A 17,873-nucleotide genomic window follows, 5' to 3' on the forward strand; every position below is an offset into this window, starting at 1 on the left:
TGTCTTGTGAGGATTAAATATGAGAACATGAGCAATGCACAAAGCACAATGCCTGGCATGTGGCTGACTTCCAGTTTTCACCTATGGGTACTGTGGTTGCAGCATTTAACGTGGCTCAGTTGCAGTTAAACACAATGAGCCATCAGGTTCTTAAATGGTGTCCTGTTTCCCTGAGGCAGCAAAGATGAAGACCAGAGACTTGATTATATATCAAAACTGGCCACCAGCAAGAAGAGTACAGCCCTGAAGCTAGACAGCTGGTTTGAACAGAGTCCAGAACTTTTGCTGCCTTATTGCTTCTCTTTGGGTGATGCCCTGCTTTTGTACACAGCTTGCAATCTGTCTGCCCATCTTGAGGGTGGAGAGCTTTTCTTCTTTCTTCATCTTTAACTCAAGAACACATTTGCCCTCTCAAGTGAAGCACATTCAAACATTTCTTGATTCTCTTTTTCTTCCTCCCTCTCTGAGTAGGCTGAGAATCCAGAAAAGATGTCAATCACAAGTTAACCTTCCAAAAAAGATGATGTATTTATTTATTTATTATCATCAGGGCTTCACTGCTCTGGGAGGATTTTTTTCCCGATAGAGACAGAGGAAGACACTACATCACCGAGGAGTCTCCCAGTGAAGTGGGGCTGGACTTGAACCCAGCTCACAGCCGCGGCACAGGAGGCATCCTTCCAGGTGAATTGTCTTACCAGCCTGCAGGAAGATATTTATTCTATTTCTCCTGTTCATATTCCCACAGATGCCTTTAAGTCACTGTCCTGTTTTGTAGCAGTGGCCTCCTGATCCCTGTGGGATTCTGTGAGTCATCTGTTAGTTTTTCCCCTTCAATCATTGGCACATTCAGACACTGCTCTTGTTTGGTACATGCAGGAAGAGATACTGTTTAGCCAGATTAATGGTCATAGAAGTTGTGGCATGGATACTCAGTGGAGAACTACACAGTGGTAAGAAATTATGACCCAGGGGTCAGGTGGTGGCTCACCTGATTAAGTGCACACATAACAGTGTGCAAGAACCCAGGTTCAAGCCCCTGGCCCCTACTTGCAGGGGGGAAGCTTCACAAGTGGTGAGGCAGGGCTGCAGAGGTCTCTCTGCCTCATTCCCTTTCTTGCTCTCTCTCTCTTTCTCTCTCTCTCTTAAAGACTTTATTTATTTATTAATGAGAAAGATAGGAGGGAGGGAAAGAACTAGACATCACTCTGCTACATGTGCTGCCAGGGATTGAACTCAGAATCTCATGCTTACGAGTACAATAATTTATCCACTGGGCCACCTCCCAGACCACCCTCTTTCCTTCTCTATCTCCCCCTTCCTCCCTGCTCAGTTTATCTCTGCCTCTATACAATAATAAGGAAGTGAGTAAATAAATAAGTGGAATGATGGTATATTCTCCTTTACTACAACATGGGTGGATGTAGGGAAATTCATATTGAGCAAGACAGAAGGAGGATGAATACCAGATACTCTTTCATAGATAGGAACTAAGAAACAAAGCAAAAGACAATGCAGGATGAATCCTCACTGGACTGTATTCATCACAGCAGATTTGGAAACTCAGAAGGGAGAAGGAAAGAGCACTAAGTGGAAACTGGGGCCTAAACCCTACAGCAGAACAAGATGATGGTCTGGTTGTGGGTGAAATATACTGATGCCAATCTTAGAGAAATGTGGAAATGTACCTTGTGACAACAAAAATCCTGGAAATCAACATTTTCTCTATAAAATGGTATTGGAATTGGAAAAAGAAAGAAAGGGAGAAAAGGAAAAAAGATATTGCTTATCATCTGGCAATATGATGATATTGAACCCTCTTATCTTTTTTATTATTCTTTTTTTAATAGTTATTTATTCCCTTTTGTTCTCCTTGTTGTTTTATTGTTGTAGTTATTATTGATGTCATCGTTGTTGGAGAGGACAGAGAGAAATGGAGAGAGGAAGGGAAGACAGAGAGGGGGAGAGAAAGATAGACACCTGCAGACCTGCTTCACCGCCTGTGAAACGACTCCCCTGCAGGTGGGGAGCCAGGGGCTCGAACCGGGATCCTTACGCCGGTCCTTATGCTTTGCACCACATGTGCTTAATTCACTGTGCTACCGCCTGACTCCCTGAACCCTCTTATCTTGACAATAATTTTTTTTTGCCTCCAGGGCTATCGCTGGGGCTCAGTGCCAGCACTATGAACCCAGTGCTCTGGTGGCCATATATATATTTTTTCCACTGTTGTTGTTGCTGCTGTTATTGTTGTTATTGCTGTTGTTGTTGGATAGGACAGAGAGAGGAAGGGAAGACAGGGAGAGAGAAAGATAGACACCTGCAGACCTGCTTCACCGCTTGTGATGCGACTCCCCTGCAGGTGGGAAGCAGGGAGCTTGAACTGGTATCCTTAGGCAAGTCCTGCCCTTTTGCACTCTGTGCCCTTAGTCCACTGTACTACAACCCGCCCCCATACAATAATTATTTTAAGGATTGCCCTGCCTCAGGTAACAATCTCAAGCAATGCCTTGAAGGATTGCCTCAATTAGGACTTTATAATGAGAATTACTACATGTATTAGTAATTAAGTATGTAATGTACCCACCAGATAAGTTCTTAGGTTTTGTCATTAAGCTTGTACTTCTCCCTTGCACTCAGAACATGGTCCACCTACCACATCCAGGACAGATGACAGGGTTAGTTTTTTAATTAAGCCTAAGTTTTGGATTCTTTAGACAACTATTTCTGTTCAGTAAGACTTGGCATGGGTTGAAACCTGAATTGATACACACACACACACACACACACACACACACACACTGCATGCATTTTTAAAAAGCTTTCTTAATCACAAATAAAATATAGAGGTCTTGGCAGTATCTCATGTATTTTCTTTCTGGGAACTGACAAATTGCTCAGTGGAATGCAGATTAGGAAAATGTTCTTGTTCTTTCTCTGGTTCTTTGTCTTAGTGAGCATCTTCCACATGTTTCCACCTTCCTTGTCTGTAATTTCCTGAATCCAGATGGTATTATTGTTTTTTAGTCTATCTTCAGAGACTTCTCAGGGTTTCTCATTGCAATTGCTCAGGCTGGTTTTAAGCACCAACCTTTGGATTTGTATAGCACAAACAGTTGTTTTTCCTAATGTAACTGTTCCAGGTTTGTACAAGACTGGTGACGGGCTGAGCAAACTCAGGTGCCTCCAACAGAGTGTGAGTAAAATGCCCAGGGCAACTACTTCAGGGCAACTGCTTCCTACCCAGAATCTTCTCCCCATTTGGAAGAACACACATCCCACAGATGATGTGGATTTTGGTAGAGAGATAATAGCTTTCAGGCTAAGTGACACCTGAAAAGTTTCCTCATGTCACAGAAGTCAGTAAAAATCACACTATGAGTTTTTTTCCTCTATTTTTTTGTGTTAAGCTAATTCCTACTTATATGCACTGCAATGTCATAATAGCATGCATGTATATGAAACAGGACATCGATTTTTAAAAAAGATATAATCTCGTATAATTTTTTCATAATATTACTAAGTAACCTAGTTGGAAATGATTTTTTAAATTTTTTTAATTTATAAAATGGAGATATTGACAAGACCATAGGATAAGAGAGGGGTACAATTCCACACACCGGAACTCCCTATCCCATCCCCCACCAACCCCCAAAAGCGTTCCTATTCATTATCCCTCTGAGAGTATGGACTCAGGATCATTATGGGGTGCAGAAGGTTGAAGGTCTGGCTTCTGTAATTGCTTCCCCGCTGAACATGGGTGTTGGCAGGTCGATCCATATTCCCAGCCTGTCTCTCTCTCTTTCCCTAGTGGGGTAGGGCTCTGGGGAGGCGGGGTTCCAGGACACATTGGTGGGATCATCTGCCCAGGGAAGTCAGATTGGCATCATGGTAGCATCTGGAACCTGGTGTCTGAACGAAGAGTTAAGATATAAAGCAGAACAAATTGTTGGCTAATCATGAACCTAAAGGCAAGAATATTGCAGATGAAGATTTGGGAATCTCCGTTTGGGAAAAAGCTATTAGGTCTATTTTAGGTCTATTCCAAGGGGCCCATGACCTTCCTTCCTTTCTTTCTTTCTTTCTTTCTTTCTTTCTTTCTTTCTTTCTTTCTTTCTTCCTTTCTTCCTTTCTTCCTTTCTTCCTTTCTTCCTTCCTTCTTTCCTTCCTTCCTTCCTTCCTTCCTTCCTTCCTAGGCCCTTGCACATTGTAACATGTGCTTAATCTGGTGTGCCACCTCCAGGCTCCCCATATCTTGATTTTATTATTTTAAAAAAATGTATAAGGATTTATAAGGTTACAAGGGTGTATATAGTTCCTATGTCTTAATTCTAATTATGCTTAATTGAGGGGGGTTCTTCCTTCTATCTTTTCTTCTCACCAGGATTATCACTAGGTTTTGATGCCTGAATGATTCTATTGTTTCAAGTGTTTTTGTTTGTTTTGGTTTTTGACAATGAAAGAGATCAAGAGGGGAATGGAGACAGAGAGACCCCTATAACTGCCCCACTACTCATGAAACTTCCCCTATAGGTGGAAACTTAAACCCGAGTTTTCCATGCATAGAACTGAGAATGTGCCTGCTACTTAGCTGGGCATGTGTCCTCTCTCTACCTTTTTGGAACCCAGATCTCAACAGAATCAACTGCTTCCTAATGCCCACCTTCTGCTCCTGTTCTCTGACCTCGTGACCAAATGGTTTACATAATTTAGTTTTCCCACAGAAATAGCATCATGCTGGACTTGATGACTAATTCTTCATAGTTGTGATTCCAAAGATACTAGTAAATCAATGACTCATAACATATTTTATAGCCAATATATCATACAGTATGGGAAATACATAAAAGGGAGGGTTGGCTATGAAAGCAGAACAGAGATCTATGGGAACATCTCCACATATTAATGTGATTCAATGTCATAAAAAAAGTAAAATCTTTGAAATTTCTGCCTCACTTTTAACTGCCATAGATTTTGCAGTTACAAAGTACAGAGGGCTTCTCTGTGACAGTTTTATAGCCATTTGGGCAGGCTTTCATGAGCTGTTGTGTGTCTTCATGATTATGAGTAACCCAACCCAAGGTTGACTGTTTTATTAGACAGTCTCACTAAGAACTTTCTTAGAGAAACTCAACATAGAAAGAGCAGGCTATTGGCTAAGAATTTACTACTGGAAGAGGGTACTGTGACTACTTCCATCTTATATTTGAAGAAACTGAGATGTTGACAGGCATGGTTCCTTGTTGGAGGCCACACTACTAATCAGTGGTAGAGTCAGGTTTTAACCCAGACCACCTGCTCTCAAGCAATTGTAGTGGGAGTAGAGGGGGCATGAGATGAAAGGGGAAGAAATGAAGCCAGAACGTTTGAATGGAGTCAGAGGGTAGAGTGCACATCTATGATAGCATTTGTCTGAAAACACAGTCTGGCTGGCGTCAATGCCAGTTGCCTTCTGTAATAACACATGCAGTATTTTCTTCAGGGTTCTTTCCATTTTCTCCCATTTTTTACATTTGCATACTGTGCACTTTGTTCATGGTATTGAACTGAATTATTAGTAGCTATCAGCAGAATATTTGTTAGGTGGTATAATACAATAGAGCTTTGGAATTGGGGAGATAGTGTAATGGCTATGCAAAAAAGATTTTCATGCCTGAGGCTCTGAAGTTCCAGGTTCAATAACCCAGCACCACCATAAACTAGAGCTGAGCAGTACTCTTAATCATTCTTCTCTCATTAAAATAAACAAATAAATAAAATTTAAAAGGAAATAGCCTTTCTATATTTTGGATTTTTCTTTTTTTACTTAATAAGCATCTTACCATGTTCATTTTTCTTTTTTTTTTTTTATAAAGAATTTAATTTTATTTACCAGTCTACTGCTCTGCTCTGGTTTATGGTGGTGCTGAGAGTGGAAATTAGGACTTTTAGTGCCTCGGGCATAAAAGTCTTTTTGCATAACCATTTTGCTATCTCTCCAGTGTTAGATTTTATTTTATATTATTTATTTTTTTACCTGAACAGTGCTAAACTCCAGAGTCTGCTGGTGCTGGGGAAAGAACTGGGCCCTTTGGTGCCTCAAGAATGTCTTTCTGTGGTCCGGGAGGTGGCGCAGTGGTAAAGCTTTGGACTCTCTAGCACGAGGTCCCGCGTTCCATCCCCGGCAGCACATGGGCCAGAGTGATGTCTGGTTCTTTCTCTCTCCTCCTATGTTTCTCATAAATAAATAAAATCTTTAAAAAAAAAAAAAGAATAAGTCTTTCTGCATAATCATTATGCTATCTCCCCAGCTCTAGAATTTATGTTAATTAATTATTACTTAGCTTAGTTTGACTTTAAATTTTTTATTGGGTGTTTAATGGTTCATAGTGTGGTCTTTTTTTTTTTTGCCTCCAGGATTATTGTTCAGTTATGGCGAGGGCTCAGTGCTGGCACTACGAATTCACTGCTCCTGTGGCCATTTTTAAAAATTTTTTTTGGATAGGACAGAGAGAAATTGAGAGGGGAGGGAAATATAGAGTGGGACAGAGAAAAACACTTGCAGACCTGCTTCACTTGTGAAGCGACCCTCCTGCAGGTGGGGAGCCGGGGATTCAAACAGGGATCCTTATGCTTTGGACTGTGTGCACTTAACCTGGTGCACCACCACTTGGCCCCAGTAGTATAGTCTTTGAACACAGAAGCACAGCCTCTCATCTCCCCTTGACTGGTGTCTAGGAGACACACTACGACCCTAGTCTAGGGACCTTCATCTGTCCCTTTCCTTCTGTCCCCAGAGCCCTTTGCTTTGGGGACCTTAGGTGCCTCAGACATGAAAGTCTTCCTGTATAACCATTATGCTATCTCTCTATTCTGCTCAGGTCTGTCTTAATAGAGTGTTTAAAAATGCATCAGATATAGTCTCTAGCATCGTGGGAAAAAGAAGAGAAGACAGCAAGGTTCCCTTTTTCTCTTTGTCCCAGTCTGAACCAGTACCTTTATTCAGACTATCCACTCAGAGAACCGTGTCCTGGAAATTCTTCAAATTCATCTGGTGAAAAAAAGTTATCTTCAGTGTTGAGTAGATCAGTATGCAGACTACCAATCATATATTTCAGAATTCCTGTTTGTTTTTTCCAGGCTACACATCTTAGTTACCTTTGGGCTCATTTTGGGCGAATCTCAATCACCAATTAATATGCCTTATCTCCAGATGTTACTATCAACATAAAAGACTTTTTTTTCCCCACAGATTTATTTATTTATTTTTAAATATTTATTCATTCCCTTTTGTTGCCCTTGTTTTATTATTGTTGTTGTTATTGCTAATGTTGTTGTTGGATAGGACAGAGAGAAATGGAAAGAGGAGGGGAAGACAGAGAGGGGGAGAGAAAGATAGTCACTTGCAGATCTACTTCACCGCCTGTGAAGTGACTCCCCTGCAGATGGGGAGCCGGGGGCTCAAACTAGGATCCTTAGCTGGTCCTTGCGCTTTGCACCATGTGCACGCAACCCACTGCACTGCTACTGCCTGACTCCCTTAAAAGACTTTTAAAATGTTATAAAGCGGGAGTTGGGCGGTAGCGCATTGGGTTAAGTGCACGTGGCGCGCTTCAACGACAGCATCAGTAACAAAAAAAAAATTTTTTTTAATGTTATAAAGCTTTCTTTTTCAACCAGTTGTGAAAGCAAAATAGTCAATAGCTTTCCTAGAATTAGGTGTGCTTCTGGGGCTGTGTTTTCTTTCCCTAGTGAGACTGTTTTTAGTTCTCACCACACACTAGATAGAATTATTTGCATCCTAACAATTTGTGATTTAATATAGAAGTAATTGTATTAGCACCTTTCATTCTGAAGTGCTGAGAAAGTAATGTGCTTTCTGATCCTATGCGTCATTCCTCAGGGAGTGCCACATGTTGACCCCTTGTAAGGATGCAGAGACATTTGCTAAGATTCTTGAAAATAATATTTTAACACCAGTACTCTCCTTTTACTTAGATACTATGTCTCTTTTACTTTTATTTCAGAACTTAGCTTTATAAGATTTCTGATACAAATTGAAGGAAGTTATTTCCTTCTAAATTCTTAACTTCCATCTGAACTTTTAGAAAATGTATTTTATGAACCCAGTAAAAAAGTAAGCCAAAGAACTAAACAGACGATTTTCTAAAGAGATACACACGACCCACAGACACATGAAGAACTGCTCCACTTCACTTATCACTAGAGAAATGCAAATTAAAACTACTCTGAGTAGTTGATACCATCTCATACCTGAGAGAAGGGCTTCTATCAACAAACCAGGAAAGGGTAGGTGTTGGAGAAAAAGACAACTCGCTTCACTGCTGGTAGGAATGCAGACTGGCGCAGCCTCTTTAAAAGACTGTATGGAGAGCCCTTAAACAAATAAACATGGACTCACCTTATGATGCAGCAATACCACTCTTGGGCATTGGACACTTATGTGCTAATTAGAAGGGACACATGCACCTTTATGTTCATAGCTGCATTATTCACAATAGCCAAAGAGTGGAAGCAACCTAAATGCCCATCATCAGATGACTGGCTGAAGAAGTTATGAGAAACGTGTTCCATAGAATGCTACTCTGTAGTAAAAAATGATGATGCTGTGTTCTTTGGGACAAATGGATGGAATAGGAGGTGATTATGCTTAGCAAAATAAATAAAGAGATGAAAGACAACTAGCAGATGGTTTCATTCATATATGGAATCTAGAGATCTGATTTACATGAACTTGCAAAAAAAATTTCAAACAAAACAGAAACAAGTGAACTGTGATACTCATGAGACCTATGGTGATGCTGGAAGCACAGGGACACAGAACTTTAATGGTGGGTGTGGTGTGAAGTTGTACGTTGTAATCTTACGATCTTGTAACAAACTATTAATCACAGATAAACAAAAAGAAAATGCATTTTATGTTTGAAGCTTCCTTTCCTTCACAGACCACACAAAGGATAAGGAAAGCACATGGCTCAGATCCACACACACTCTGAGCTGTGTTTAAAGCCATTCGTGCAAAATGCTGGGTTTGCTTATGAAGCTTCTGCTTTGTGTAGTGCTTCCATGAGGTGGCTAGGGGCTTGAACCTATCGTACATAGTAAAGTGTGTGTTCTACTAGGTCAGCTATCTCTCAGCTCCTAATCCTGGCTTTGCAATGGGCAGTATCTCTGTTGGTGGTTGGGACACATGATCACATCTCTGTGCTTCCAGCCATAGTGACTTGGTCCCTCAACTAAACCAGGGCTTTCTCTTGTTAAGGTGACTTTACTGACAATTACTGTAAAGTTGGGGGGGGTGAAATTTTAATTTTAATTTTTACCTCTTTTGTTAGGGTGGAGAATGTGAAAAAAGAAAAGAGAGAGAAAGGAAGGAGGGAAGGAAGGAAGGAAGAAAGGAAGAAAGAAAGAAAGAAAGAGAAAGAAAGAAAAGAAGGAAGAAAAAGAACTCGAGTGTAATTTAGATCCTAGTGGGTGATTTTAGCCCTTAACTAAGGAAGGGTAAAAATACACCATGTTGGTTAATAAATTTTTTAAAGTGCAACATAGCATCTCAAGTGTATGCCAAAGTATAAACATCACTTTTGCTAAAAAAAAAAAAAAAAGGCACATTTTAAAGTTAGTAAGTAATTAAGCATATGCCATAAGTTTTCATAAGTTTTCAACAAATATTGTTTGATCATAATAGGGAGATATGAAGAAAAAAAAAGCAAGCATAATAAATAGTGTGGATTCTGGTAAATCCAAAATCTGACTTTATAGTTGGGCTTCTTGAAGTATATTGTAAAAGAATCTCAAAACATGTGTGTGGTCTAATACCCTAGGCACAGGTGGTTAAAATATTAGGACATCTGTTTCCTAAAGCTGGCATTTATCCTGGGTTTTAAAGAACTTTGCAGGGGGTGGGGAGGGGAGAGAATTCTTAAATCATTATAAATATAGGATTTTCCTTCTCCTTACTACTATTATTATATAGCACTCCCAGAAACACCTTAGCTGTGTTGATTAAAATGCATATACAGTCAATGAGACTCTCATCAGGAGCTAGCTATTCACTTTCCAGGACTGAATGTAACATATCAAGGAATCTTATTTGAGCAAATTGAAAAGAATGCATCAGCTCTCAGGGTCCCGTCCCTGCTATATGGCCCCAGCTATGTCACTGAGCATAAGAACATGACACTGAAAATAAAGATTATGGGGGAACCAACTGTGAGTTTCTGTCACTAGGGAAGATTCAGAGACAAGTGTCTTTGTGTGATTGAAATTTTAGTATGATTATTGTTAGTGGTTGGACTGGACAATCTCAGCCACAATCCAGATAATCTCCTTACACAGTTGAAGACTGCAGTCTGTCTGATTTGGCTTTGAATGGACATCAATATCACCACTTCTTGTTGCCTTGGTTAGGGTGGAATACTGGCAATATGTAATGGGAGATGGAAACTCTGGTTCCTTTTTCCACATAGTGTCTTTGCTGAGAGACCAAGTTGTAAAAGGGAAGAAATTAATTTTTTATTATATTTATTTATTTTCCATTTTGTTGCCCTTGTTGTTTTTATTGTTGTAGTTATTATTGTTGTTGTTATTGATGTCATCATTGTTGGATAGGACAGAGAGAAATGGAGAGAGGAGGGGAAGACAGAGAGGGGGAGAGAAAGATAGACACCTGCAGACCTGCTTCACTGCCTGTGAAGCGACTCCCCTGCAGGTGGGGAGCCGGGGGCTCGAACCGGGATCCTTGCACCAGTCCTTGAGCTTTGCGCCACATGCACTTAAAGGCTGCGCTACCGCCCGACTCCAAGAAATTAATTTTTAAGCACACATTAAGTTGAAAATTATTCTGCTCCTCAGTTAATCAATAAAGCCACTTAGAAACTACTTCCCTTTTTTTTTTTTTCTTATTGAGACTTAGTTATACTGTTACTGCTCACAATGCCTGCATTACCAACCCTAGTGTAATTCTGTATTTTAAAGCTAATTGGACAATTAACTTGGAAGAAGCACACTCCTTAACCTTTGAATTAACAACAGTGCCAAACGTAGGAGAAAACTCTAAGGGTGAGAACGGTTGCAAAATAGGCACTGGACTATATTTCAAAAACTGTGTACTGAACACACACACACACTCAGAAAGAGAAAGAGAAAGAGAACTGGGAAGATCTTGTCTAGTTTTTCTGTAGCCTGAATAGTTGAATCAGCTCAGATTTCAGACTATTAGAGATCATTATCCCACTCTGGTAACTCATCACAAATCCCAACAAGTTTTTTTTTTTTAATTTTTTTTTTAAATATTTATTTTATTTATTTATTCCCTCTTGTTGCCCTTGTTTTATTGTTGTAGCTATTATTGTTGTTGTCGTTGTTGGATAGGACAGAGAGAAATGGAGAGAGGAGGGGAAGACAGGAGGAGAGAAAGATAGACACCTGCAGACCTGCTTCACCGCCTGTGAAGCGACTCCCCTGCAGGTGGGGAGCCGGGGTTCGAACCGGGATCCTTATGCCGGTCCTTGTGCTTTGCGCCACCTGCGCTTAACCTGCTGCGCTACAGCCCGACTCCCGTGTTTTTTTGTTTGTTTGTTTGTTTTTTAGTTTTGATGTAAAAGAAAAGCCCTGTGCATCATGAACTGAAATACAAATGAGGCTGCTAGGATTCATGATACTTTTTTAGGGCAAAACTTTGTGGCCTTAATGAAAAAGAGAATGTGATTTACAAGCATAGGTGACCGGTTAAATAACTATTTTATCCTTTTGTCTTTGATGCTAATCACTCTTCTGTGTTTTCTTTCTTTAAAAAATTTTTTTTTTAATCTTTATTTATTTATTGGAAGAGACAGCCAGAAATTGAGAGGGGGGAGGGGGAGATGGAAAAAGGGAGAGACAGAGAGACACCTGCAGCCCTACTCTACCACTCGTGAAGCTTTCCCCTTGCAGGTGGGGACCAGGGGCTTGAACCCAGGTCCTTGTGCACTGCAATGTGTGCACTCAACCAGGTGCGCCACCGCCTGGCCCCCTGTGTCTTCTTTCTATATAAAGTTTCAGCTTTCCCATCTATAAAATGGAGGATGTATTCATTTTTATTTAACAGGACATAGCAAATTAGCAAAAATCCAGCCACTGAAAGCAGCATTCACTTACTGCTCACGGTTCTGTAGGACTGAACAGCCAGCCTCACTTGGTGCTGGTTGGGACCATGGTGGCACCGGAGACTTGGAGTCTCTTCTGAGTTCAGGTGGTTGTGGTGGATTTTAGTTCCTAGTGATTATAGGACTGAAGTTCCTTTTCTTTACCGACTTTCGTGCAGGGACCATTCTTAGCATCTAGGAACTGCCCATGTTCCCTTCCATCTTTAAAACCAGTAGAGACTCTCCCTCTTGTCAATCCCCTTGTTGCTTCTAATACTCGTTGCCAGAAAGAACTCAGATCCTTTTAAGAACTCACCTGATTAAGTTCTTAAAAAGAGCTGATTTGGAATCCTAATTACATCTGTGAAATCCCTTCACAGCAGTGCCTAGATTAGTATTTTGTTGAACTCTGGGGAAAGATGTGTATATATTGAAGGGTGAGAATTTTGAGGACTATGTTAGAATTCTTCCCTGTGCAGGAATTATAATGATACTATAGGATATTATTAAATAGATTAAGTGAGATTTGCCTGTAAAGCTCTTAACATTGTACCTAGTATAATGTCTCAATAAATGAGATCTAGTATTATTAATGTGTCTATGTACACCATATTTTGTCTGCCTGGATTTGTGAATACGTTATTACAAACATAATAGAACATGATGGAATACATTGTTCACTATTTGGGCATTCCACAGAAAACAGAAATACTGGTATTGTAGCCAACAGACTCAGAAAATCCAGTGTTGAGTCTCCTTGCAGAAAGAAACTTGATTTACTAATTCAAATTATCTAGTAACAGTACTCTTAAAAAGGGGGCGGGGGATATAATTCTTTTTGGCATTCAAGCCCATATATGACAACGCATAAAATGAAGTATGGGCCTCTGCATTGTTCCCTTCTAGCTTTTTAATAAGAAAAATGCATCACAGAATCCATGCCTTAAACACTTTTTTCCCCCAGAAAGTATTGCTTTGTTTCTAGTCATGCTCTGAATATATAATGAATACTTCCCATGCTTCATCCACACAAAGGCCTCTCTGCCTCCCCCCTTTTTTTTTTTCCTCCAATAGCTCCAGTCTAGAACAGGCAACATTATTATGCAATTTGGTGACCCAGCTATCACAGTGAGAACATTCCTCACTGGCTGTGGGAAGAAAGGCACCGAAAGGGTTAACAGTAATATTTTGCAAATTGAGGCAAGTGAAGGAAAAAAAAATACATTAGCATAAGAAAAGGTAGCCTTGGGGGCTTTTCACTTACTTGGTTGGTACTAAGAGCTCTGTGTTACGGGAGGAAGAGGCACAGAGAAGTCCCCATGTGTCTATGCATTCTTGAAATGCATTGCCATTGTATTTATTCTACTGGTGAGAAAGAAACTCCTTGTCAGAGAAGTGGAGAAATGATTCTTTCAGGACAGAAAAGCCAAAATTGGATCAATTAAGAAAAGCATCTGGGGTCAACTATAGCAACAAACCAAGCAGATTTCTCAGTGATCATTTCCAAAAAGATTTCCTCTAAGTATGGCAAGACTAAACTAGAAGTGGTTTAAGATTAAAGTGAAAATATTAAGCAATGATATTTACTGTCATCTAGAATGAGCCCCAAATGTCTATGATTAACTTCGTTCAAGTTTAACAGTTTCTGACTCATTTCAGAAATGTGTCTAACTCACATATCTGACTATGGTTAACTGGTATTTCCCCTTAATTAACACCTAGACTTATTTTAAAAATGCTTAATTGGAAATATCCAATTTGGAATTATTATTTTTGCAAGCTGAAAACATTCAAAATGATTATAAAAGATTCTAGCTAATTTCCTTAATATACAAAAGAACTAACTAGCTGATTTCTATGAAGATGTCAAACTCATTTCTAACATCAGTCTTTTCCTTGCTCTTAATAGCAAGTGATCAGTAAAAACTAATCCCACTGACTGAATTTCATTATATTTAATACCACAGTGAGTATGACTATCCAAATAAATCATGATGGATCTCATTAATAAATGGCGATAGCAGGACGGCGCAGTGACACACCCAGGAGCACATGTTACAGTGTTCAAGGACCTCAGTTCAGGTCCCGAGTCCTAGCCTGCAGGGCAGGAAGCTTTGCAAGTGGTCTCTCTCCCTTTCAATCTCCCTCTTCCCTTTCAATTTCTCTCTATCTCTATCCAAAAATAAAAGAAAATACTTTTAAATTAAAAAAATAAATTTAGAAAGGGAACAAGTTATTTTACATAACAAAACATCTATGACATCAGTAGCTATAGAAGAAAGGGAGGGAGTGGAGACAACAGACTCTTGGCTGTTTCTAAGAAATGTTTTTCTAGATTAAGAAGATACATTTTGTTACTGCAAATGAGAGCAAATCAAAGCTTCCTCCACACTTAGAAAATGAGTCCAAAATGTTGTTGAAGTATATGGATCAACTAGGTCAGCTTTCAGGGAATCACATGTGAGAATTCAACTGAAAAAAAGTTATGCTGTAATCTTTCCATTATAAATAGATCAGCACTTTAAAATTTTTCTGTGGAACAGAAGGGCAAATTTTGTTTTAATTTTGTCCCTTCTTTCATTTATTGAATAGGTTTTAAAGAACCTGAGTAAATAGAGTGACTTTTCCAACACAAATAACTTGGAAGCAGTTGATTAGAAACCATGGGCATAATCAGGAATCCTTCTAAACCAAAGTTTGAGGAAAAAGGGGAGAAAAATTTAAAAAGCTCCTTTGATAAATACATTTATATAATTTTGCTACATTTTGATGTAAGTATAGCTTTTTATTTTAATAAAATAGTAAGTAAAATTTCTTTTTTGTGGGCTAGGTAGACAGCATAATGGTTTTACACAAAGACTTTCATGCCTGGGGCTCCAAGGTCCCAGGTTCAGTTCCCAGCACCACCAGCCAGAGCAATGAATCACTGAAGTGAAATACTTTGACACTCTCTCTTAAGCCTGCTATAGAAAATAGAGAAATGTATGATAGATCTAAGCCTTTTCAGTATAAATCTGACAGCCTGTACCTGATGGAAACTTATAAAGTGTGTCATCCATTGACTTGTTTCTTGGGGAGAAAGGAATCAAGTAATTGAGGTCACTAACTCCATCACAGGTCATTTCAAGGTACAGGAGAGGAGATGGGGATTGTTTTTCAATATGAAAACTTGTTCTAAGGTACCAAATATCACTCTTCTACATTATGTTTTCTGAAGGGAATTTTTAGATCTTCGCTGTACCTCTCAATCTTTATCCCAGCTCTTAACACGTGATCACCACCACATTTTTAGTTTTGTGAAGTTAGCTAAAGTGAAAAGAGCTAAACTGAATTAAAAGGACAAATAGTACTTTAGACTGCCTGCTAATTGAAACATCAACTTATAAAGTCACAAAGGAGTTTAGACATTAGGAACTTCATTCTTTTTCCTACCCAATACCTGTCCTTTTACAGAAAGGAAACACATAGCACAAAAGGTCATCTTTATTTCACTGCCTGTCCTTTTTTTATTCTCAGTCCAGGAATCCAAAGCCATCTTCTTTAATCAATTTTTCATTTCCTGTTTAATTTCTCTTATTGCCTTTTTGACTAGAAACATAGATTTGTAGTCATGTTGGTGTCTCTTTGTACTAGAATTAAGGAATATTAATTTTCTTTGTTCTACAGTATGAAGAACCAAGTCTAGGTGCTATTGCTAAAAATGGCCACAGATACCAAAATCCATGGTAAGCACATATTAACAAACTTTCAATGAAGTAATTACTTAATGAGTTCTTTTTCTAAATTAGTAACAGGATTTTAGATTTTTGTTGCTCCTCCTTTATTTTTATTTCATGCAGTCTCTTTGTAAATTCATGAATTTTTATGTCGAATAAATACATGAACTTTCAGTATCTACTAGGTTTTAATTAAGGGAAGGAAGGAATAAGCCAAACAGAAGAAGCAACTGTTAAAATAAAAATAGAGCCAAGCCTATTAAGAGTGACAATTGGATGGGTAGGTTAGCTTTAACTATATAAATAATTCTGAGAAGAAAAAAACAACAATACCTTTTTAGGGGGTTTAAAAAGAACTCATTTCATGCCGTTGGCTTAGAAACCACTATAATGAGTAATCTTGGTTAATAAATGTAATCCTACCTAAGTCACATAATGGCTTGAATTCATGATATCTTAGGGCAGTCTTTAAGCTAAATTAAACATGTCTAACTCAAGGTATGTGAAATTACAGAAAAAGAACAAAACACGGGCTTGTTATCCAGATGTAACATATAATTCAGATTCTGTAGAGGGAAGAGATCACTCAGCATTGCTCTTAAAAGATTGCATTGTCAATAATATCTTTGTTATTCTTAAATATTTAAAGGTGAGGTTTTCTGAGGCCTAGTTCATCTCACTTTTAATTAATTTTAATAGCTGAGGGGCATAGCTATTCATATGTGCAAAAATCAATGGATTTTATTTCTCTCTACTATACCATAGCAAAATAAATTGTACCAGAGAGACAAGACTTCAAACTCCCTGAAAAAAAAATTTAAATTATTATGAGACAATTCCTGGGCAATGAAAGATCTCGTTGCTCAATTACTATAACGTCTAAGCATATACCTGTTTAAAGCTGTAGAAACATAGTTACAGTGTATTGCATGCAAAATAATGCTCTCATTAATATATTATACTTTATTTGTTTAAACAACATTGCAGATAAATATCTGAAAATATCCTATCAAATATTTCCATTCAAAGAGAAACAGTCTAGGTCGTTGAAAATCAAGGTAACCTTCACAAGCATTTTGTGATGAAAGTGTGAAGATTTGATGCACTTACTTAAACATTAAAAAATTGTTTATGTAGAAAGCATCTGAGAAATATTAAAATTCTGAACAATTTCCTTGGATGAAAGGATATTGATTATGTTATTTTCTGGGGTACTGTACCAGATTGCAGGTATGCAAATCATCTTTCAAAAGTAATTTGTACTTAAGAATTCAATTGGAAAATTGAGCACAGATATATCTAATCAAATGCATGTAAAATATCAACTTATATATGTTGAATAACTAATTATAAAGACAACTATAATTTTACAAGTTTTTAAAAATATCATATTTATAACAAACCATTGGCTCAAGTCCTAGTCCTATGTAGTCAGGCACCAATACCCTGAATGTTTCTATCCTCCTGAGATAATTATTATTATTTGCTACCAGTTATCACTGTGAATTGTTACTTGCATGACAAGTTCACTGCTCCTGGCAGCTGGGCATGCCCCCCTACCCCCACTTGTGTGTGTGTGTGTGTGTGTGTGTGTGTGTGTGTGTGTGTGTGTGTGTGTGTGTGTGTTCTTACTTGACAGAACAGAGAGAGATTGAAAGGGGAGGGAGAAATTGAAAGGGAGAAAGAGATAACCTGCTGTCATGCTTCACCACTGTGAAACTTTTCCCCATGTAGGTGGAAAGCTGGGGCTTGAACCTGGATCCTTGCACATGGTAATGTGTAGTTCAATCAGATGTGCTATTGTTTGACCTCTTGAGATTCTAAGCAAATCGACATCTTAGGAGATTCCTGTCTCACTGTTCGGCTGGGGAGATGCTCTGGGATTCTGACTGAGATAGACCTTCTAGATTAAAGTGATGGCTATCTTAGGCGGTACTTAGCTTCCCCATCAGTGTTCATGTCTGTCATCCATTGTTAGTGTTCACTCTAGATTCCAAATCACAGTGGTGAACAAGATAGACTCAGAATATGC

General features: G+C 38.8%; 1 protein-coding gene and 1 long non-coding RNA gene across 2 annotated transcripts in view; one reads left to right on the forward strand and one right to left on the reverse strand.

Moving 5' to 3' along the window:
* Positions 1-15,854, forward strand: part of SPMIP2 (sperm microtubule inner protein 2) — a 70,043-nt gene extending 54,189 nt beyond the window's left edge. Inside the window, exon 3 of the mRNA XM_060179189.1 lies at positions 15,792-15,854. Coding sequence (XP_060035172.1) covers positions 15,792-15,854 — 63 coding nt within the window. The remainder of the gene's footprint in view (positions 1-15,791) is intronic.
* Positions 3,547-8,377, reverse strand: LOC132534742 (uncharacterized). Its single transcript, XR_009546451.1, has 3 exons — positions 8,254-8,377; positions 6,976-7,030; positions 3,547-3,912 (listed from the first exon to the last, which is right to left on the reverse strand). It is a non-coding gene; the product is annotated as an uncharacterized LOC132534742 (long non-coding RNA).
* Positions 15,855-17,873: the final 2,019 nt, after the last annotated feature.

Source organism: Erinaceus europaeus, chromosome 19 (genome assembly GCF_950295315.1).
Source record: "Erinaceus europaeus chromosome 19, mEriEur2.1, whole genome shotgun sequence".
In the NCBI taxonomy this organism is placed as follows: domain Eukaryota; kingdom Metazoa; phylum Chordata; class Mammalia; order Eulipotyphla; family Erinaceidae; genus Erinaceus; species Erinaceus europaeus.